The 22,656-nt window shown below is 42.9% G+C and overlaps 1 protein-coding gene across 4 annotated transcripts in view; it reads left to right on the top strand.

The window, feature by feature from the left end:
- PTCH1 (patched 1) overlaps positions 1 to 22,656 on the top strand; it is a gene marked incomplete at its 5' end in the record, with an annotated part of 59,338 nt that overhangs the window by 19,815 nt on the left and 16,867 nt on the right. For 3 of the 4 annotated variants that reach the window (XM_081237435.1, XM_081237432.1, XM_081237434.1), the window contains 14 exons: positions 178 to 367; positions 1,999 to 2,068; positions 2,170 to 2,261; positions 3,627 to 3,825; positions 4,125 to 4,246; positions 5,064 to 5,211; positions 6,041 to 6,172; positions 6,594 to 6,749; positions 7,486 to 7,584; positions 8,339 to 8,464; positions 13,855 to 13,973; positions 14,597 to 14,999; positions 15,421 to 15,730; positions 20,577 to 20,719. In XM_081237435.1, the coding sequence (XP_081093561.1) occupies positions 178 to 367; positions 1,999 to 2,068; positions 2,170 to 2,261; positions 3,627 to 3,825; positions 4,125 to 4,246; positions 5,064 to 5,211; positions 6,041 to 6,172; positions 6,594 to 6,749; positions 7,486 to 7,584; positions 8,339 to 8,464; positions 13,855 to 13,973; positions 14,597 to 14,999; positions 15,421 to 15,730; positions 20,577 to 20,719 (2,309 nt within the window). The remainder of the gene's footprint in view (positions 1 to 177; positions 368 to 1,998; positions 2,069 to 2,169; positions 2,262 to 3,626; positions 3,826 to 4,124; positions 4,247 to 5,063; positions 5,212 to 6,040; positions 6,173 to 6,593; positions 6,750 to 7,485; positions 7,585 to 8,338; positions 8,465 to 13,854; positions 13,974 to 14,596; positions 15,000 to 15,420; positions 15,731 to 20,576; positions 20,720 to 22,656) is intronic. The other variant, XM_081237433.1, reaches the window with a different exon arrangement.

Here is a 22,656-nt window from a genome sequence, read left to right on the forward strand (position 1 = left end):
TTATTGGTAGAGTTAACATTGCCAGTCATAATAAAGTGAATGTTACCCCTTAAACATCAGCCATACATTTCTGTGACCAGAGTTCATTGATCGTGTACCCTGCTCCTCTTAGTGAGGTAACAATGTGAATTTGTGGGGATTTTGCTGTTCTAATTGAAACCTGTACGTGTTTACCAGTTGGTGGGCGAGTAAGTCGTGAGTTAAATTACACTCGCCAGAAGATTGGAGAAGAGGCTATGTTTAATCCTCAACTCATGATTCAGACCCCCAAGGAAGACGGTGCTAATGTCCTGACCACGGAGGCACTCCGACAGCACCTGGACTCGGCGCTCCAGGCCAGCCGGGTCCATGTATATATGTATAACAGGTAAGGTGGTGGGGAGAGGCTGCTGGTTTAGACCCCTTTGTTTTAGCAAATAAAGTTGCCCTGGAAGTACAGCGGAAGTGTTAGTTCAAACAGTTTTCTCGTGAAATGATTTTTAAAATCTTGATTTGTCTCTGAAGTTTAGTAATATATGAACTACATTACTTTATAATGTATTTTCAGTGAGTATCTTGGCACTATACCCAAATGAGTATGGTCCTTCAAGCAGCCATTTGGATGGCTGTCCACCGTTCTGAAGATGTTTCACTGCTTAACCTGTTTTTGGAACAGTTACACTTTGAATTGCCTTTAGTCACCTCACAAAGAATAAAAAAGAAAAAGAAGTTACTTCTCATTACTTTGTATTCACTACAGATGTTAGCGGTTGGTATGTGTCACCAAAAAATAGGGGGTTGAGCCACTGTGGTGAATTCCTGGGGACAGGTAGGCAGAGTAAGGTGGATTCACACACCTTTACCAAATACTACCCTTTAGCTTTGTAGCTAATTTAGCAATGCTGTGGATGTAGTAAAAGCATAGGAAGAGTTCTGGAATGAAACCACCACAGCCTAAGTTAGGGAGAGGAAAGACAATATAGAGAAGCATGTACAAAGCCAAACACAGGCAGTCCCTCCTACAGGTGCTCCAGTGTCAAGCAGGAGAGCCGACCAGCATTGCTCTGGGGTTCAAGAGAAAGGGGTCACTTTCAACAGCACCGATCGAAAAAGCTTAGCAAAAAGGTGGCATTTCAGCAGGGCACTGAGGGATGGATGGGAAGGTTCCACAAGGAAGAGGGTGAAGTCCAGAACGTTCTTTTGGGTGACTAATAAAAGAGAGAAAAAGGAGACCAATGAAACAGAACAGTCTAGAAGGAGCTTTGTATTTTTTCTTTTCCTGGAGTTCCCATCCCCACCTTTTCCTAATTTTCTCTTTTTTCAAACTAGACTCATTTCCCTAATACACCTGGGAAGGCCTGGGCTTATATAGCACTCTTCTAGGGATAACAAAATGCTATAATAATAGATGATGGATAGTATAGGTAATTGTTGATCAGTATATTTGATATAATTTCTGTAGGACAAGAATAGAAGAATGTAAAGTGGAAAACCAATCTACCTGGTAATGTTCTTTATAGCATTTGTGGTTAAGAGCAGGAAAGTTCATTTTGAACACTCTCTGTTAATAAGGACATAATTTACCAGTAAAAAAAAGTAATATTTTCCCGCCTCAATATATGTTAATACATTATAAACCGTACTAATTTAGTCCCCACCTATTTTGAATTTGTGATAATTCAACTCTGAATTATCTGCCCTGAAGTTGTTTAATGTATGTGGAAAAGCAGATTAATGGTGTAAACAAGATTATTGGGAGAACACTTAAGAAAACAAGACTTTTCAAGTACTTTGGGTAGCATTCATTTACATAAACACCCCACATGTTAATTACAGTTGAGTATTATCTATTCATTAAAGCAAGCTTGTTGAATCCATTTGGCAAAGCTCTGCTCATTTTGACAGATACTGAAAAGTGATCAAAATTGCAGTTCTCTCTGTATGTTCTGTAGTTCTGATTTTGTACACATTTCCTTTATTACTATAAGAAACTTTTGTCTCTGCTTTTTATTTTAATAGGCAATGGAAATTGGAACATTTGTGTTATAAATCTGGAGAACTTATCACAGAAACAGGTTACATGGATCAGGTATATTTTCTTTTTGTTTGCAAAAAATTCTCAAAAATTCTCAAATAGCCCAGTGGTATACATTAGCCTAATGCGTGGCCTATTCTTTTCAACTTTGACAGATAATAGAATATCTTTACCCTTGTTTAATTATTACACCTTTGGACTGCTTCTGGGAAGGGGCGAAGTTACAGTCTGGGACAGCATACCTACTGTAAGTGTGTGATCTTGTTTTCTGATGTCTGTGATTTCTAAACTCTAGAATGTTTCTGATGTTACCTTATCATTGTTTATTCTATTTCAGTTTTGGACAAGAAATAAAAACATTGAAATTCCATGTGCATGTTTTGAGTGAATAGTTGGGGGAGAGGGCACTTCGGCAGAATGTTTCTCCTCTTTTCAAAAAAAGTTCTGTAGGCATCATTAAATTTCATTCACTTTTACCAGCCTATTTATATGCAAATAAAATGCAAATTATTTCAGAGTATGTGTGATTTTTAACTCTTTAAAATATTTGCAGTTTTGTACACCGAGCACTTAACGTAGGTTTAGCTTATTTTTTAAGGAGAGAATTTATTAGTGGGTACATGTCGAAGTTCAAGATCTTCCTGTTAAGTGAAATGCTAACCTTTCTTTGGATCACATTAATGGCATTTAAGAGGGAAATCCACTATATTTGAAGGTCATGGTAGGGGATGCTTCACAGTTTAGCAGTTGAATATTATGTACACCGCATCATTTAAGGAATAATTGTTAATCAGTGTAGACATTTTCAGTTAATGATGCAAGAGTTAGTGCTTGGGTTATTGTTTCTCTCCTAGCTTGCACATATCTGCAAAAGCAATTTGCAGTGGCCATACCCTGACCTTCAGTGTACAGTTTTAGGTGGGAAATAAGGGGTTTTGTGTTTTCTGGTTGGGAGATTCTGAATAATGACTTCAGCCTGGTTAAGCAGCTACAGTGTGGTTTGAACCACATAACAGGCAGCCAAAAGCCTTTCTGGTCTGTCAGCAGCACAACTTCAAAAGTGAGTGTGGGGGGAAGTGGCCTTGATGGCGGTGATGGCAGAGGCAGCAGGGGGCTTGTGGGGTTGACTGCCAGGCTGTCAGAGAGAGCTCATAAGTATGGGATTATTAAAGGTAATGGAGATCAAATATTTTGATTGATGACATTTACAAAGCATTTATTAGGCTGGTAAGTGCTAATTTGACATTGTGATTTCCTCTGCGCCCCCCACCCCTTAATTTTGGGTCTCAGTCTTATGCTTAGAAGCACCCATTTGGCGAATTTTGGTTTTAGGTATTAAATATACTATATCAGCAAGTTAAGATTCTTTGGTACCTTTGTTAATTTATAAGCTCTCTGTTTGCCATGTTCATTCATGAATTATTTTCCTGACTTAGGTTTGCATCTAGGTATACTGGAAAGGAGCATTTGGTTTTTGTGCCAAGGTCGCAGAATTACAGTTGTTTCCCCAGAAAGCATCATACAATCCAGATGCAGTAGATTCAGTCTTGTTATTTTACTCAGGGCTTGGAAGCCTCTTTTTCATTGTCTTGCCTCCTAATTTCTTTCACAGAGGTAAGCCTCCTTTGCAGTGGACAAACTTTGACCCTTTGGAATTCCTAGAAGAGTTAAAGAAAATAAACTATCAAGTGGACAGCTGGGAGGAAATGCTGAATAAGGCTGAAGTTGGTCATGGTTACATGGACCGGCCCTGCCTCAATCCGGCTGATCCAGACTGCCCTGCCACAGCCCCCAACAAAAATGCAACCAAAGTAAGTACAGCCATCGATTGCCCCTCAGGAGGGGAAGGGAGAAAAACTTGATATTTGCCCCCATTTTTACTTGTGTTATTTTTATTTTTAAGATTTCATTCTCAATGACTTTTTTGGTCTATGGAACTAAGTTTGTTTAAAGAGCTAAATTTTGCTGTAAGATTTGCCATACGCCTCTCATTAGCCTTGTTTTTAATGTTCTCACTGAAACAAACAAGCCCTTAATGCACTGGATTTTAACAAGGCATGTGACCTGCCTACTAATTCCTGTAATTATGAGGCTGTCTTTTTATTTTTAGCCTCTTGATATGGCCCTTGTTTTGAATGGTGGGTGTCATGGATTATCCAGAAAGTATATGCACTGGCAGGAGGAACTGATTGTGGGTGGCACAGTCAAGAACAGCACTGGAAAGCTTGTCAGGTAATCCAACACACGGAGGAAAATCCAAGCCATCTATTTTTTGTCCTTTCCTCAGAAACCACTTCCCTTCTGACGTCTGCAAGTGTATTTGTATTAATACTTAACTGTTATCCTAGCTAGCTGTCTGGTGTAATAGAATATTAGGAAATATTAGTGGACTAGACCAGCTCAAAAAAGCACCTTATGGGGAATTTTTCAAGATTTATTATTTTCATCAAGACTGTAGTTAGTGATAGTAGGATTTTAGAAGATCTACCCATTATGTAGAAAATCGGGGCAACTATAAAGTAGGCAAGAGGAATTGGTCATACTGTGTGGAGTTACATGATATGAGCTGAACTCCATCACAGACTGTTAAAGGGAAAGATCAGCGACTGACGGCTAAGTAAGAATTATCCTCTGTGCACTTGTGGACTCCGCTCCGTCAAGTGTCAGGCACTCCGTCTGAGATTTCTCCCTCGGGAGAGCTGTCGTCTGGGATTTCTGCACAAGCAGGCGTGCAGTGCTGAGCCCAGCATATCTGATCAGGCTATCTACTCCACTACCCTTCCTGTTTCGTTGACTAGAAACTGAGAAAGGAAATTGCCTATTAATTTAATTTGGGGGTGTATCTGTAAAAGGTTTGTAAGGTTACACCTTTAATATGGTACATCAATCTATTAAATAAAATAACCATCCAGGTCCCATTTTAATGGAAACATGTGCTCATGTAGGACAGAATGGCTGCGAGTGAGTCGGGGGTGCTCGGTGGGGATTTTGCACAGTGAGAGCTGCTTCCTGGGGATGCTGATGTTGTGCCTTTTGCACCCCATCACAGTGCCCACGCCTTGCAGACCATGTTTCAGTTAATGACTCCCAAGCAAATGTACGAACACTTCAAGGGTTATGAGTATGTCTCGCACATCAACTGGAACGAGGACAAGGCAGCAGCCATCCTGGAGGCTTGGCAGAGGACGTATGTGGAGGTAAATGGGTGGCGTTCTGACGCCCTTTGAATCTGAGTACAAACCCCTTAGTTACTAAATACTTCATTTTAGCGTTTTAAAGCATTGTTTTCATTAGAATTTGTTTTCAAAACTGATTGTAATTCTGGGAACTTGGTGGGATGAAATCTTTTTCCTTTTCTTTATATTGAAAATCTCACTATCTGGGTGATGCTAATTCTAATTGTGATGCCCTGAAACATTTTGAGTAATCAATTGTGAACCCCAGAGCTAAGGCATAACAGTGTTTAAAAAAACACTTGGTTAGCAAGAAAAGGTGTCTGGAAAACATTAGCAAGGCATAGAATCTGTTCACAGCTGCAGTCCCCTTGGTTAGGTCATGTGACAGGAGCTGGCCTTTGTTTCCCAAGCGGTGACCTCTACTGAGCTGCATGTGACCTTTTAAAAGTGGCCAGCGAATGAAGAGGGGGAGGAGTGCCCATAAGAATGAGTTGTTTTGGATTAGGGGGGAACTGATGGGCCCGCAAATCAGTTGTAGAGTTATGGAGAGGAGAATAGTAGTCTTAGACATAGCCTAAATAAGGCTGTCGGAGTAAACTTCAATTACACAGGCTCACCGGCTCACCACAGCACCACATTCTCATTTGATTAGCAATAGCCTTCATTGTCCCAGGCTCAGGTCCTTCAACGTTAGTCCAAGTTCAAACCCCAATCATGTAGAGCTCTTTTCAAGGCATCAGAAAAAAGTGGGGGGGTGGGTAAAGAGGCCATGTCACCTGAGGTCTGCGCTCTTGAAGCTCATTGTAGCTTTAATCCCATCTGGGAATTTATCCTTGCGTTGTGACCGCAGGTAGTTCATCAAAGCGTCGCTCAGAACTCCACTCAGAAGGTGCTTTCCTTTACCACGACGACCCTGGACGACATCCTCAAGTCCTTCTCTGATGTCAGCGTCATCCGAGTGGCCAGTGGCTATTTACTGATGGTAACAATCAATTCAGTTCTCCCAGGGGGCGTTTTTGTTTTGTTTTTTAGTTTTTACCTTTCCATGACTGCCCCTGCTTTTTAACTGCTCTTAACACACACGTGCATCCAAGACAGAGAGAGCTCGGCTTCGTAACGGTTTAAAAAGTGGTCGTGTAAAGCATTTATTACCATTTGCAGTTTGCCCATCTTTGACTCGTATCATTTCGTATGATGTCTGTAATGTAAATTTTTGTTGTTGTTGGATTTAATAAGTTCTACCTTTTGATTTGGGGTGATGGGTGGGGGAAAACATTAGAATCTTTACACATTCTAATGTTTGGCTTTTGTTTTGTGTCTCCCCCTTCCTCCTCTCCCCCCTCCTCCAATTCCCCTTCATTCCTTCACCTCCCCACCACCCTGCCCAACTGTTCTGCTTGCAGCTTGCCTATGCCTGTTTAACCATGCTGCGCTGGGACTGCTCCAAGTCCCAGGGTGCCGTGGGGCTGGCTGGTGTCCTGTTGGTTGCACTGTCAGTGGCTGCAGGATTGGGCCTGTGCTCATTGATCGGGATTTCCTTTAATGCTGCAACAACTCAGGTACTAAAGGAGCCATCCGTCTGCTGTTCATTGACAAACACCCCTCTCCGGGCTTGCCCAGTTGGCCTCCAGTGTGTCCATGTCACCTAAAGGGTCTTCCAGCCTTTTCCACTAAGATGCCCCATTTCTCAGGGGGGTGCTGTCTCTAAAGGACCACTTGACAGTGGCAGGTCTGAATGGGCTTGTTGATTAGTTAGAGATGCTTCATTTATCAGTGGAATTTAGATCATTTATTCGAGTAGTGGTTCTTGACCTTGAGTGTGCATTAGCATCACCTGGCGGGCTTGTGAAAACTGATTGCTGGGCCCCATCCCCAGAGTTTCTGATGCAGTCCATCTGGGGTGAGGGTGGAGAATTTGTATTTCTAGCCGGCTCCTAACACTGCTGGTCTAGGCATCACGCTCTGAGAACCACTGCTTTAAATGAGTTAGATTCCTTCTCACTTTTTTTTTTTAAACATCTTTATTGGAGTATAATTCTTTCTCATTTATTAACTTAAAAAAATTATTGTATGTGGAGCTTAGAAATAGTAAGGGACAAGATCTAGCGTGAGCCACAACTGCTAGACTTTGGGGTCTAACTATCAGATAAAACTAAATTCTTCACATGAGTTCATGTAAGCCATCCTTTGGGTAAGCTACTTGGGATGCTGGTGGCAATGTTTTAAATAGCTTTGTAGTATTCTCAGAATTGGACCTCATGTGTCTAATGTCACTGTGCTGTGTTTTCACTACAGGTTTTGCCATTTCTTGCTCTTGGCGTTGGTGTGGATGATGTTTTCCTTCTGGCGCATGCATTTAGTGAAACAGGACAGAATAAAAGAATCCCTTTTGAGGTAATAGAAAGACAAAAGAAGAAACCTTTGAGGACAGCAGAAGCCCCTCTCTGTTCCTGAGTGTTTGTCCTTTCACTTTTCTCAATCTGGCCCAGTAAATATTTCAGTCCCAAGTCAGATGACATGTTACTGACTCTAAATAAGTAAAGTAAGTTAGAAGCATCTCAGGACACTTGATCCAAAGTGCACATTTGTTTCTTTGGGTTTTTTGGTTACTTTGTTCTCATTTCTCCTTGCCCCTTTTTAACACATTAAAAACTTACTTAAATCATTATCTTGCAGCTTTGTGCTTTGGGTAGTAATAACCATGAACAACACATGACTGTATACATAGCACTGAAAACTTGAATTTCAGTGTTGGTGTTAGAGGGAAAGGCAGAGATATCCCTTTCTTTTTTTTTTTTTTTTTTTTTTGCGGTATGTGGGCCTCTCACTGTTGTGGCCTCTCCCGTTGCGGAGCACAGGCTCCGGACGCACAGGCCCAGCGGCCATGGCTCACGGGCCCAGCCGCTCCGCGGCATGTGGGATCTTCCCGGACCGGGGCACGAACCCGTTTTCCCCTGCATCGGCAGGCGGACTCTCAACCACTGCGCCACCAGGGAAGCCCAGAGATATCCCTTTCTTATCCCCTCACGTCAGCATTGTAAACTACCAGTTGTCTTATTTTGCCACGTATTTGAATTGTTCACACAGTCTGTGGTCTGAGGGGACTCCGCCCTGTGCAGCTTTCAGCACTGTGGTTTCTCATCCTTAGGACAGGACCGGGGAGTGTCTCAAGCGCACGGGAGCCAGCGTGGCCCTCACATCCATCAGCAACGTCACAGCCTTCTTTATGGCTGCGTTGATCCCGATTCCCGCTCTGCGGGCGTTCTCCCTGCAGGTGAGTTTCCAGTGACTAGATCTGGGGGGAGTCTGTGAGCACTGCACTCAGCAGCGAGCCTTCCAGGTCTCCTTCCCTCCAGTGATGTGTTTACAGTACTACCACCATGAAGTAAAGCAGCTCTGGGGACTCTTTCTTCTGGGTGGATGCTTCTTTAAGCAATAACCTTGACACTCCGTCTGAAAGAAAGTTCTAGGGTTCTTTCTTTCCTTTAAAGCCCTATAGCTCAGAAGCCTGAGGCCTGGGTATCCTCATGACCCAGGGCCACTCCATGTGGGACGCCTATAAGCCCGTACTTCAGATAATCAGGAGTCCTTTGGATTGGGCCCTGGTGCAGCCAGCTCTTGTTCGTCCCTGCTTCTAAACTCCACTTTCAGCTTCTGTGCTCACCCCTTCCCCTGCTGGCTACCATCTCTCGATTTCCCTAAAGCAGCCCCCAGCACAAAGCCGCTGCACAGAGCAGACTTCACTGATACGAGGCTGAGGTTGCAGTGTAGCCCAGGCCAGGCCGTAACTTAAAATTGAGCATTAGATTCCTCACTGTGTGAGGAGGGGTTGGCCAGCCTCTGCCTGCGGGGCTTCCTTGGCCAGCCCTTACTTGCCACCTGTCCTTCCTTGTTCTTCCTGGCCCCTCTTCTCCTTCCCTTTGGTTCCCTACCGGACTCTCAAGCTGCCCAAGAAAACACAGAATTCCTCTCCCTTTCTTGTGCAGAGCAATTTGGTCCATCATGGTTCTGTTCTTTGCTTCCAAACCAGGCCCTTTCACATCTAGAGGCCTCTGAGATATCTTCCCAAAGAGCCAGCTAACATGAATTGTAAGAATGGAGAGTTCCCGCGACTGGGGATGCAGCTATGGTCAGTTCTATGCTTGGTGTAAAGTACTGGCATTGCTCTTCAGCTGCTTGAAACTCGTGGGAAATCCTGAAATTGGTCAACGCAGCAGATAAAGAAGGCTACTTGCCCAGTTTGTGGCGTGGTCTTCCTAAGCCTGAAGTGGTTTAGGGTTTTGATTTCTCAAGGATATTATTGAGGTTTTGTGAATTAAATTCAAATTTTAAAGCTCCAGCTGTTTTCCAAGAAAGATTAAAGGAGCAGTGGCTTTCCCTTTTCCTTCTCTCTTACAATGTGATAGTAATTCATGAGATGGCCAGGTTTTTAAAGGAAACTATTTTTGATGTCACTTTTTTTTAAAACTGTTGTTACATCCATCCAGCTTATTCATACTGCTTTACTCCTTTTAATCACCAAAAGGTTCTAAGGATTGTGACCAGGAAGAGAAATTGACAAATCATAGATTAGGTTTCTATTTATATTTTTGTCAACACACTCAGCTCTTTTTTAGCCTTCAGATATGAATCTTATTTCACTAATTACCGATAAAGGCCTAAGCAACTAGTGATCTTACTGCATTTGGGACACTAGACTTGTTTACTATTTGGTGTAAGGTTTTGTACCCATCACTATGACCACCAGGCCCCCCAAAAGAAAAATACTAAAAAAAGCTTATTTTCATTTTATTATAAACATGTAGAAAATAGAAATAGAAGTAGTGAGTGAATAAATGAATAAATTAAATCTGAAAGCAGGACCAAAGTTCAAAGAAAATGAAAATATATCTAACTGCTCAGTAATATGGAAGGTAAATAAAAGATGCCCACTAATTTATTGGTACAGCTGAAGTTTTAGGATGCCTTTTGCACAGGCATGCACGTGTGCAGCACCCTTTGATAGCCTGCTCTTGTCTCGTATACAGCAGATTCTGGTACTGAGAAACTGTTCTAGAGTCTTGTAACAGTGGGACCCTCCCTCCTGCCTCTGTCCTTCTCTGCCTGCCTTTTCCCTCGCTGTTCTTTATCTGCTTTACCTCACGCTCCTTCTCTTCTTCTTGTCCCCCTCTCTCATTTTCTCCTCTCCTCTCTCAGTACAAACTGATGATTCATCAAGGCATACTCTCCTTTAATGATATCCTATGGTGTGGTGGTCTGAAAAGCTACATGAGTTTTCCTTACGCCTTTTAGAAAATCCAGTACGCTAAGTTCTCCCAAGGTAAGCACCTTACTGAGATGAAATGAATACTGTTGGTTTTGCATTTCTATTCCAAGGCACTGGAGTATCACTTTAGAAATTGCATCTACAGCTTCTAGAAGTTCTCATTTACTAGAGAATGGCTTCCTGTGATACTGGTGCATTCTCTGTCAACAAACAAAAGTAAAAAAAAGAAGAATAGAAAATTTAAGAAAAAAGAGCATGCCATGATTTTTGCAGTAGCCATCAGAAATTTTACACTTGATTCCCTTTAAAATGTATTGATGTTTGAAATTGACCATTATATAGTTTCTCTTTAGTAACTGTGTTAAGTTGTAACTTTGGGTGTTCATTTGTATTTGTATTTTCAGGATACTATAGATTAAGCCTCAGAGGGACATATCCAAAATGGTTCTGTCCAGTAATAAACCCACGTTTAGAATTTTTCCTTGTGGAGCCTTTCCAATTTTGTAACCTTGCCAAAATAAATAGAATTTTTTTCCCAAAGAAACCTCCTTGTCAATCTTTATCCATCTGTCCAAATGCCACCTCTATACCAGAAAGCAGTGGCACTGTTTATAGTTCTTTGAGAACGAATGCCCTACACTGGGGCTTTGCTGGTAACTGAATGGTATTTGTTCTTCAATGAAAAGTCCCAGAACAGAATGCCTTATTGTTCCAAATGGTAAGAGGGTTTAGACGAGGGCCCCTCTAGGCAGGGCCAGTTCCTCTCTGCTCTGCAAGTGTCTCAGTGGGGCCACCCATAGATGGTTTGCAGGGGAATGGGACATTTCCTTTAAGCACAGCAATTAGAATTGATGGTGCAGGATCATCACCGTCATCTTTTCAGATTTACTTGAAATTTCTTAAAGTGCTCTTTGCTCTAGCAGCGACACTTCTCTCTTACTGAGAAATCCTTGCTGTTTGTTTTTATTATTTCAGTGCACTTTAGAGGATGTTGAAGTTCTGCAACTTTCTTATCAGTAAATGTCCTACCTATATATGTAATAAGCTGTTGGACAGTAAGTTTAGATGGGAGGCTACCTTGGGTTTCTTCTTTCATTTCTCCATTTCCACCACAAAGAGACCAAGCAAGATGCCCATCAGATTTCTCTGATGGATGAGGCTGGTATCAGATACATTCCCCAGCCACGGCAGAAAGCATCAGTGTTGTTCTGGCCACAACATCTGGGCCACCTGTATACATCTGCATGGCTTATCTTTTCACAGTCTCTGTCCTCATCCCCAGGAACTTCTGTTCAAAATGAGATGCCCAGAGTCTCTTGTCTGCAATTACACTCCTGAATTCTAAGCATGACTGTAATAAAAAAAAAAAAAGCTGACAGGATTCCACCCCCCAAGATTAAGTTTTCCTGGAAAACCCTTGAGGATCAGACGCTTTCTCCCCTATGTTCTGATTGGGCAGGAATCCTAACCCTGCCCCCATGTCTGTCCCTTCAGGAGGTGATCAGATCTAACGAGAACTCCCAGGTCCCAGCTGGGCTGGGGGCTTAGGCATCAAGGCTGTGTTTGAATCTGATTTACTGGGAGCCTCAGGCAGGTGACCTTCCTCTGCACCACGGGTCTTTATTAGGTAAAGGGTCGACAGCAGGACTAACGTCTGCCTCCTGGTTGCTGTAAGAATCGAATGGATTGTGTGTAACTTAACTACCTGACCTCCCATCACTCCTCCTCCTCCTCCTCTCTCTTCCCTCAACAGAATTTTAAACCCAGCAGTGCTGCATAGCTTTTAAACTCAGACACGGCCTATCGGATTTCCTCCATGCATCCTTCCTCCCTGGTCCTCCCCAAATCCTTTTTTGTCTTCTCCATCTCCCAAGAAACCTTTTCTGGCCACTCTCCCCATCCCCATGTGTACCCCCACCTGCATGCTCCCGTCCTCTGAGCCACTCTGGAACCCTGGCATGCTTCTATTACTACACTTGTTAGCCTACGTTATAATTTTTTTATAGTTCTGGCTGTGTCTTTCCTTGAGAGCGGGATTTTGTCTTATTTATCTTTGTGTCTTCCGTACCCAATACGCTGCCCTGACTTTTCTTTTTTCTTTTTGCCTCTTAGATAGATCCTCTAGTCGAAATAGTGATTTGCTTATAACATGTTAGGCAGGTCTTTAAAGTACGTTATATACATTAGAGTGGCCAGTTAACATGTTTCATATATTTTGAATTGATGAGGAATTTTCAAGGCAGACGAAGAAGAGAGGGGTTGGGTCATTTTTAGGAGACTCTTGGTTATTTTTTGGTTTTGTAGACTTGACAGGGAATTAATTATCGAAAAAAGCATCTCTCCAGAACTTGGGCTTCCTATTTCACCTCAAGCATAAATTCACAAATTACTATCTAGAGACCTTCGCAAGGTTCTCCTCTGGTATTGTTCGGTACCAGTTGTCATCAGGTTTTCTTTTTCTCACCCTGAAACGTTTACCCAGTTTGAGAAGGTTTTAGAACTAAGCAGTTCTCTGAAAAACCCTGTAGGAGTTTTTATTTCTCAAAAAAACTCTCTGATGATTTCTTGGTTACTTAGCATTCCCGTTGCATTTTTCATCATGCTGCTTCTTTCCATGCCTTTCTGTATGGGAGAGCCCTTTCAACTGTCCTCTGTTGACTTTCCCCTATTAACAGCCCAATTGTGTAATTTTTACTAGGTCAGCAGGAGATTTGCCAAAGCGCTACAGAATCTAGCCCTGTGTTTATTCTAGGTTATGGAGTGACTTTTGAATCCGTACTTACTTATTCTGCATACTAGAATCACACACAGGAATTTCTGCTTAACTCTCCTTGACCTTTTATGTTACTGCGCTCGCACACCCCACAGGCTACTCCAGAGGCTATTTGGAATGTGCCTATTAAAAACCTCGGGGGACGTGTTTGAATTTTTATTTTGTGTTTTAAAGGTGACGTTTGGATATACTCGATCCACTTTATATATAAATTTTCTAAGTGTAAAATCAGTGCTCCGAAAAAAAAGAAATCAGGGCTACGTGAACTCTTAGAAATGTTCTAAGAGGAAACTGTTTCTTTTTATCTTAAAGTAACACATCTCAAGCATATTCTCTGTTCTGCTTTTGTCAGTTTGGTTTAGTTTAGTTCCTGTGTTTGTACCATATGGGATCATGGAATTATTAGAGATGGAAAGCAATGATGGGGGCCTCTATTCTAGTCAAATGGTCTCTTAATGAAGGACGAGAAGCAAAGTGATGAGAAACTCCAGCATCTATTTCAGGCTTAAACACCTCAGTTAGGAAAGTGGAAGAAAGATTTTGTTTAAAGCATCTTTATTTTCAAAGCAGTCCTCTGACTGGGAGGAAATGTATTAGTGACCCCTGCATTTTTTTTTTCTCCCAGGCGGCTGTAGTAGTGGTATTCAATTTTGCTATGGTTCTGCTGATTTTTCCTGCAATTCTCAGCATGGATTTGTATCGACGTGAAGACAGGAGATTGGATATTTTCTGCTGTTTTACAAGGTACATTTTTGGTCCCCTGTGGCCTTTATTTGTTGGGAAAAGAGTGGTAATGTTTAGAGAAATTTTCAGTCTGTGAACTTAGAAGGAAGCGTAGTTAACAGTGTGATGAACGCAGGGGAGATAATGGACAGAGGATGCTTCCTCTGGGGGACATCGGAGTCACTGGGGTTCTCCCCTCCCTCAACTGAACATTCTTACAGCCCCGAGGTTGTGATACACGTGATCATTGTTTACCACACACCAATATTGCTGGTTGTTGGGAATGTGTTGTATCTCTATGGATTAGGGCAGAACAAAGGTTGAAAACCACCATCTGGAAAACATATCACCCTTTGAGTGATTTGGTTTGGGGTTTTTTTTAAGGAATTATGCATTAAGAGGTTCATCAGCATGTAACTTGATTTTTGTCAGCCAAATTCAGGATCAACCATCCATTTGGCCTCCTTTGATTGACTCATGTCTGTGTCCGGCTAGATAAACCGGATGGTGTTTGTGGAGTTCAGTGCTATGTTTTGCTCCTAAATCAGAGCTGTGTAAAGTGGATAATGTCAGTCACTGGCAGAAATGAAAGCACCATTCCCCCGTTTCGGTATACCATTCCAACGTATTTCCCCCTCTTTCAGCCCCTGTGTCAGCAGAGTGATTCAGGTTGAACCCCAGGCCTACACAGAGACTCACAATAACACCCGCTACAGCCCCCCGCCCCCCTACAGCAGCCACAGCTTCGCCCACGAAACCCAGATCACCATGCAATCCACGGTGCAGCTTCGCACAGAGTACGACCCACACACGCACGTGTACTACACCACTGCCGAGCCGCGCTCCGAGATCTCCGTGCAGCCCGTCACCGTGGCCCAGGACACGCTCAGCTGCCAGAGCCCTGAGAGCACCAGCTCCACGAGGGACCTGCTCTCCCAGTTCTCTGACTCTAGTCTCCACTGCCTTGAGCCCCCCTGCAGCAGGTGGACACTCTCATCTTTTGCCGAGAAGCACTATGCCCCTTTCCTCTTGAAACCAAAAGCCAAGGTAATTACCAAAACAGAAGACTCGTACTGTCTGCAAAAAATAACAGAGCAGGCACCTTTGGAATTCATCAGATTGCTTCCTCAGATGTGATGTATCTCAGGCCTCCTAACGAGTCAGTCCATTTAGAGCTTGAGGCCATTTTAATGAGCTCATCTTCTACAGGAGTGCGTCTCTATGTGGCCAATGTTTCTTTCAATTTACGTCAACTCCTTGCATTTTAAAGATTTTATTCTAAATGCGCTTGTTTCAAAAATGCAATTACCATGATTTTATGTTTTTTCCTCTGGGAAAACGACCCCTACACTGTACATCAGATAATGTGATGGTAAGAGTGAGGTATAAACCAAACAGCTCATCTTTGTCAAGGGAGAGTCGGTTATGTTCCTCCGGGTCTGATCTCGGGCCCCTTACTCTGTTGCAGGTCGTGGTGATCTTCCTTTTCCTGGGCCTGCTGGGGGTCAGCCTTTATGGGACCACCCGAGTGCGTGATGGGCTGGACCTTACAGACATTGTGCCTCGGGAAACTAGAGAATATGACTTTATTGCTGCACAGTTCAAATACTTCTCTTTCTACAACATGTATATAGTCACTCAGAAAGCAGACTACCCGAATATCCAGCACTTACTTTACGACCTTCATAAGAGTTTCAGTAATGTGAAGTATGTCATGTTGGAAGAAAATAAACAGCTTCCCAAAATGTGGCTGCACTACTTCAGAGACTGGCTCCAAGGTAAGATGCTGCTGGAGGGCCCTTGTCCTATGTAGACATTCACCATTTGGTCTTTGTTGTGTTCAGCTTCTACAAGTTCCCTTTGTTTCCTTTATTAAAGTCTTAGATTATAATGTAACACTGACATGTTTCATTGACTTCTAATTGTTGCTTAAAATTCTTATATAGACTCTTTCTGGGGCAGCTCCCAAATCTGGTTTTTACCTATAAAATGATGCAAACAGTTCAGATGGCTGATTCAGGCACTTCTGTAAGAATTTATGAGTACACAGAATAAATGAACAGATGTTCTTAGAATCACTGAATACATTCATATTCAGTCAGCAGTTAGGAGCAAGTTTAGGCCCTCTTTCTCTCCATTTGACTACTATTTCCTAGAAATGTTTCTAAGAGCAAGGTAAGAAGCTGAGAAAGGCATTTTAAAGCAGGAAATGGGAAAGTAGGTTATAAAATATGGAGCTGGATGCTTCTAGTACTCTTTTTTTTTTTTGGTTTGGTGACCAAGTGAAATCCAAGTGTTAATGGAATTTCTAGGCTGACTCACTGCCAAATTGTAACTTACTACATCAGTAGTTTTGCATCATTGGTGAATATAATTTAAAATTCCATATTTTGACCATCTTTTGACTTAACGTATGGAGTAAGCTTAATTGCTTGATCACATCTCCTAGTATATCATAAATAATCAATTTCTGCTTTAAAATGCCTTTCTCAGCTTCTTACCTTGCTCTTAGAAACATTTCTAGGAAATAGTAGTCAACTGGAGAGAAAGAGGGCCTAAACTTGCTCCTAACTGCTGACTGAATATGAATGTATTCAGTGATTCTAAGAACATCTGTTCATTTATTCTGTGTTGACACATGCAAAGTAAAGTGGAGAATCAAGATAATTATCCACACAATTCAAGCAAAAATACTCTTACTGAAATACCCAAATAATTATGGCCCCAACATTTTTTGGCTTAAGTTATCCAAATGATTGTCTTAATTTCCCACTTAATTAGGCTTGTTTAAACACAGATTTAAGTGCCTTTTTTGGTCTTAAGTCAATACACTTGTATGTAAAGATTAAGCAGCCAATTTCCCTGTGAGTTTGCATGAAATGGTAAACAACTTGAATTTGATTTGAAAATTCTTCAGTACAGTTTTTGTCTTTGACTCGTGTTCCTAGAATTTTGTTCGTGCATGTATACCAGATTTGACCTCTTTTTCTGAGGAAGGCAAAGTGAACTACATGACATTAACATTATTTTTTAACATGCTCGTGAGATTAACTTGAATTTGTTCCCAGTCTTATTTTTTACAGTAGTTTGGGAAGCAGTGGGTTTTTTGTTTTTTGTTTTTTGTTTTTTTTTTTTCAAATGATGAATCAAAAGAGGACGGGAAAGTTGAGAGATTCCCTGCTTTTCATTTTTCCCCCTTTGGCCAAAGACATGCAAATAACTTGCCACAAATAACAAAGAGATCTGCGGAGCACTGCCAGTATCTGAGCAAAGGAGGGTTATCCTGGGATTGATTTCAGTGTCTTCGGCCATTCCTTTGGATGTTCAATATGGCATGTTAGGCAGAGCTTCGTAAGCGGGTAGAGGGGCATTGTCTCCAGGCAGTGCAGAGGGCTAACCTTTTAATAGCCTACTTAAATTATCCCCATGCTTTCATCCCTTTAAAGACCTAAAGCAGTTGGACTTGGGAATCTTTTTAAAAGGTGCATTTGAATCATGTTTTGATTGCTAAGTGAACAGCACCCACCTAGACCAAGTAAGATCCATTCATGCCCACTGGTCGGCGTTCCAGCCAGCCCTAGACCTCTGCATCTGACTCTACCAAGGTCCAGCAGAGCAGTGTACACGGGATGGCTAGATACTGGGACCACCGGCTGCCTAGACATTTTTCAGGCCTATTGAGGGGTTGATTTGGTCTTTGAACATTTCCTCTTAGGAAGTAGTTATCCTTGAGTCAGCTTTCCTTCAAAGCACTTTGTGTGGTTGCTAAGTGATGGGACCCTCATTAGTTTTTAATGGAATGACCGTTACAAACCATGTCATCCCATTGGTCTTTAGCAACATTCCAGTAGTTTTGCGGGGGAGGGATTTACTCATAAAAATGTATAATGGTAATACAGAAATTATCTCAAATGTCACCTTTAAACATACATGCAAATAAGGTGACCTTGGAGATAAAAACCACACTGTACAAATGGTATTTGTTTATATTTCACACTGAAATATGCAAATAAAATTTAGATTAGCATCTTCTTTTTAGCGTCCTGTATCAAAGAAAAATTGGCAATTGAGATAATTAACTCAGAACTTCACACTAGAAAATAATTTCTAGTATAAAATATTTTAAATGAAAAAGTTCTAGCTAAAACTTTCATGTTTTGCCATAAAATAAGTGAAACGTCACAGTTCTCTCCTACAGTATGCAGGTGTTGGAATGTGAAATATTTGGCCAAGGGAAGAAGCAAATCCTTGTTGCTTGTTTTGTGTCAAGACTGTGTAGTGTGCGTGCACTTAGGCCAAACCATTGTTACTTGAGCCTTTTGATAATTAATCAGAAAATAATACACTGATTATGAAAGAACTTAACTTTTCTGTGAAGTCAGTGATTATTTCTCACTCATCGTGAAGCCCCAGCAGAGTGAATGGCGAGTAGCGGGCCAGCGGCGTAGGTGATGCGTTGAGTGGAATTGCCAACAGGATTGACCTCCCCAAATCAGATCTTTCTTTCCTTGTTTCACTGTAGGGTGTCCCCAGAGTCTTAGAGTATAAATATCTTAAAACCGCACTCAGATTTTTGGGGCCCCCTATTTGCCACCAGATGTCATTGGTGCCCATATTAACTCTGCTATCTTATTCTCACGCCTTCAACAGATGTTTGTTTCCTGGGCACCGTAGTGCATTCAGGGCAATTTAGAGTATCCGTGGTTCCAGCTGACTCTGGAAGAGGCTGCCTGGGTTCAAAGCTTAGCTCCAGCACTTACCTGCTGGGTGACTTTCCTCAAGTTACTTCACGTTCCCAAGCCTCATCTGTAAAGTGGGAACCATAATACTAGTAGGCTATCTCCTGAGGTCGTTGTAAGAATTAAGTGAGGGGTAATCAATGTAAAATGCTTAGACAGCCCCACACTCACAATAAGCATGAGCTCTGCTTCTCAGGATAGCAGGTCAAGAGGAAAGGGTTAAAGTGCCATACAAGCCACAAAGTAATGGAAATTCTATTATGGTGAGGAAAACAAAACAGGCCTCTTTTCTGGTAGGGGTTGTTTTTTTCTCTCCTGTTTATTTTTTTCAAAAACAGGAAAAAAAGGCTTTAGGTAATAAAATAACATCTGTTCAGTACTGATGGTTGTATGCATGCCTCGCTATGAAAAACAGTCTGTGTGAGAGGGGAGCGCAACCATCCCGGTGGTCTCCCCGCCCGGCCCTGCGGCCACTCCACGTTCCCCGAACACGGCTGCCTTTCACCACCGAGCCCGAGGCCCTCATCCCCAAATTGTTCCTGTGAAAACAACGCCCACAGCAATGTCGGAAGGAATGTTTAGTTGGGACAGAGAGAGAGAACGAGAGAGAGAGAGAGAGAGAGAGAGAGTGTGTGTGTGTGTGAGTCCTGTGTTCCCTTCTCCCCCCAACTTCAAACCCCAAGAGTTTAACCATTTTGAGCACGAACGGAACCAGTTCTGTGTGTTGCGGGGAGCGGGGGCGTGTCGTGAAATGAAACAAACCCTCCTCCCTCCTTACTGGCCACGTCTAACCCGTGCACGTGCAGCTGGTTCAGAAGATGTGGCTTCCCGGGCTGCTGGGGCTTGGGAGCTCAACGTGGGAGGTGGTTTGGGGGAGCAGGGCGACGGAAGAGGGGGGGTGTCAGAGGAGAGCGTGTGCAAGCCAGCAATTGCTCAGACCCGAGGGCCGGGTCACCAGGGCCCTGTTTTCTCTTCCAACACGCTTATCTCTTTACAGCTGTAGCCAAACCGTCAGGTCTGTAATGATGGTTTTGATTACAGAGGCCAAGCGCAGCTGTGTGTGGTGGGCTGGTGGGCGCGCCCATCCCCCAAGCCCAGAAAGCTCTTTCCTTCCCCTCCTTGGCCTTGCGGTTTGTCATCTGTTCTCACAGAGCCCCCTTCTATTGGCCTGTGGCTTCCTGTTCTCAATCTGATCCAAATTTACCCTGTGAGGTATTTCCCTGCACACACATGCTCACAAGATTCCTCCTCCTCTCTCCTCCACAGCCCCTCTTGGAGGAAGGGTGGCAGAGAGGAAGAGAACAGTCCAGAGTGAATAGGTGTCGGCTGTGATCTTTACACAACCTGGCAGCCGATCCCACAGCTTGTATTAGCTCCACAAGTCGAACAGATGGAACAAATTGACAGAATCATGTTCACTCACCCAGGGCTGGAGAAGCAACTGAGTTGCTGTTTGAAGTTGGGAGTTTGAATGTGTTTTTCCTGCTCTGAGTGGAATTTCTGGTTGTATCGAAGAACCCATGGCTTAGCACCTGATGTGGCACGAAACAGTGAATGGGCCTGGCGTGTCTTTCTCACCCAGCCCTCTTGCTTTCTTTTGTCATGGGGGAGAAGAAGGGGAGTTTGGGGGACTTTTTGAGGTAAAACGTGTGTATTTGTTTCCTAGAAATGAATATTCTTCCCTTCTGCCTTTGAGGCAGTGATTATCAGCAACCTGAAGTTCATTCACGAAAAATCTCATAGTGTCACATGAAGTCGAATACAAGTAGAATACAGAGTGTTTGGGGTTGATGGCAAACACTCCACTGTCCTCAGAGCACCCTGTTAGGACCAGGATCATTCTGGTTAAGAGTTATAATGTATTACGCACATTTGCCTTTTCTAGGACTTCAGGATGCATTTGACAGTGACTGGGAAACTGGGAAAATCATGCCAAACAATTACAAAAATGGATCAGATGATGGGGTCCTTGCCTACAAACTCCTGGTGCAAACCGGCAGCCGTGATAAGCCCATCGACATCAGCCAGGTACACTCACTGCCTTACACCATGGAAGCTTCGGAGAGCGTCGTTGAGCAGGGCTTTGGGGCAACTGCCACTGAAGACTGCTTGACAGCATGCAATCCCAGCCTGTGCTCTCTGCAGATCTGAGGCATCGGGGGCTGGAAGAATGAGTATTGAGTTGGCTCTAATTCTCTTCATTCCACCAGCAAATCGGATGACTGCAGGCAGCCCAGAGAGCCTCACCTTGCTCATCTGTCAAGTGGGGACAAGTGTGTTACTTACCTTCAGAGCAATTGTCAGAAGAAAGTATAGTTGAGGCAATGCAGACTCTTTCAGATGTTAGACATACTGTGTTGCATTGTTCTCTCTCGAATTCTAGTGCTTGTTACCATGTCAGTCTTCGTTTTATTCAAACTTGGAAAGGTGGATCCATTGGGGAGCAGAATTTGAAAGAGTAGAATTTGGCGTGGATGGATGGGTTAGGAGAGGTTACTAGAAAGATAGGAAGATTTTTTGTGTTTGATTCCTTTGCATCATTGTGGCCTAAGGGGCAGAGGAAGACAGACAGATTGCTCTCTCATGAGTGAGGCAGATGGAAATGCAGATCCTTGGAATCTGAGTGAATTCACTGTTGTGTTTACCCCCTAAGTAAGAAGAGCTGTTTCTCTTTGGTAATCATATTCTCCAATTGCATTTGCCTCTTCGCTGTGACACTTGGATTCCGGCATATCCCTTTTGATTCCTTGGGCATGCTGGGGAGGGCGTTTGGACCCTTCAGATTTCAAATGAGTCCAGCCCCACTACTGGCTTCCCCAGATCCTATTCCCTCTGGTCTTTGTAGCTTACTTGCTTACTTACTTCAGGCAGAAAACCGTCATGCTAATGATCTTCCTAGCAGCTCTGTTTATTGTCTCCCCTTTTTTGCTGGCATTAAAGGTGACAGATTTACAAAGTACATTGTTCAGAGTTATTATGGAGTGTGAACTTGGTGCTTTATGGCCACATGGGGCATGCTGTCTGGTTTGACAGGGATGCGGGCAGAGACGTCTGTCTGAGAGATAGCGGGGATGCCCGGGGGCTGGGTTGGGTTTTAGGGACCAGGGACACTGTGGAACAAATGTGATTGGGCCAGGCCCCTGGACATCATTTCCTCTGCCTGGGAGGGAGAAGAGCGTGCTGTGTGCACGGAGGCCGTGAGCTGTACTATGTAATTCTAGAGACGGCTTGAAGACGTACAGTTGTTACATATCCTGTGGATTAATTGAATCCAGATCCCTAAAATTTAGTTCTCTCACTCTCCTCCACTTTCTTCCTTCACTCTTTCTCTATTAACTTCTGTTATTGGTGTTTTCATTTTGTTAAAAAAGACCGAAAGCATTGGAACCAGTTCTCAATCTAAAGTAAATAGGAAAAAGTATATGCATACATACGTGTGTGTCTATGTATATCTGTCTCCTGATGTTTTTCACCTATGCAAGGCCCACAGACCCACTTTAGAGGGAGCATAGTATTTGGCTTCCTCACAGGATGTGGCGTACTCTGTGTGACCATCTCTCTCAGAATAAGATTCTCAGAAAGACCAAGGCTGTGCACCCGTCCCTTCCACTTTCTGGCGATGGGCATTTTTTGAATACACAGGTCATAGGAGGCTAGTGTTAGCAAAATTTATACAGATGTTGTTTTATTTTTATAGCTCTCCTCCATTTACTGGGTGGCATTTCCTTTAGTGTTAACAGCAGAGGTTAACTGCACACAGACGTGTATGGGGATTCTTGCCAGGTTTTTTTCCCCCTTCCTCTCCTATAAATATGTTTCCTCAGATTGTTCATTCTCCGTCTTGGCTGCAGACAGTCTTTTAGCATTCAGATTTAATTGGTTCAGTCCATTCCTGGGTCGTCTGCAGAACTGTGTGTGTGTGTTATAAACATGCCGATTATTGCATCCTCTGATAAGTGCATTTT

The sequence above is a fragment of the Mesoplodon bidens genome (genome assembly GCF_964165515.1).
Source record: "Mesoplodon bidens genome assembly, chromosome: 6".
Classification (NCBI taxonomy): domain Eukaryota; kingdom Metazoa; phylum Chordata; class Mammalia; order Artiodactyla; family Ziphiidae; genus Mesoplodon; species Mesoplodon bidens.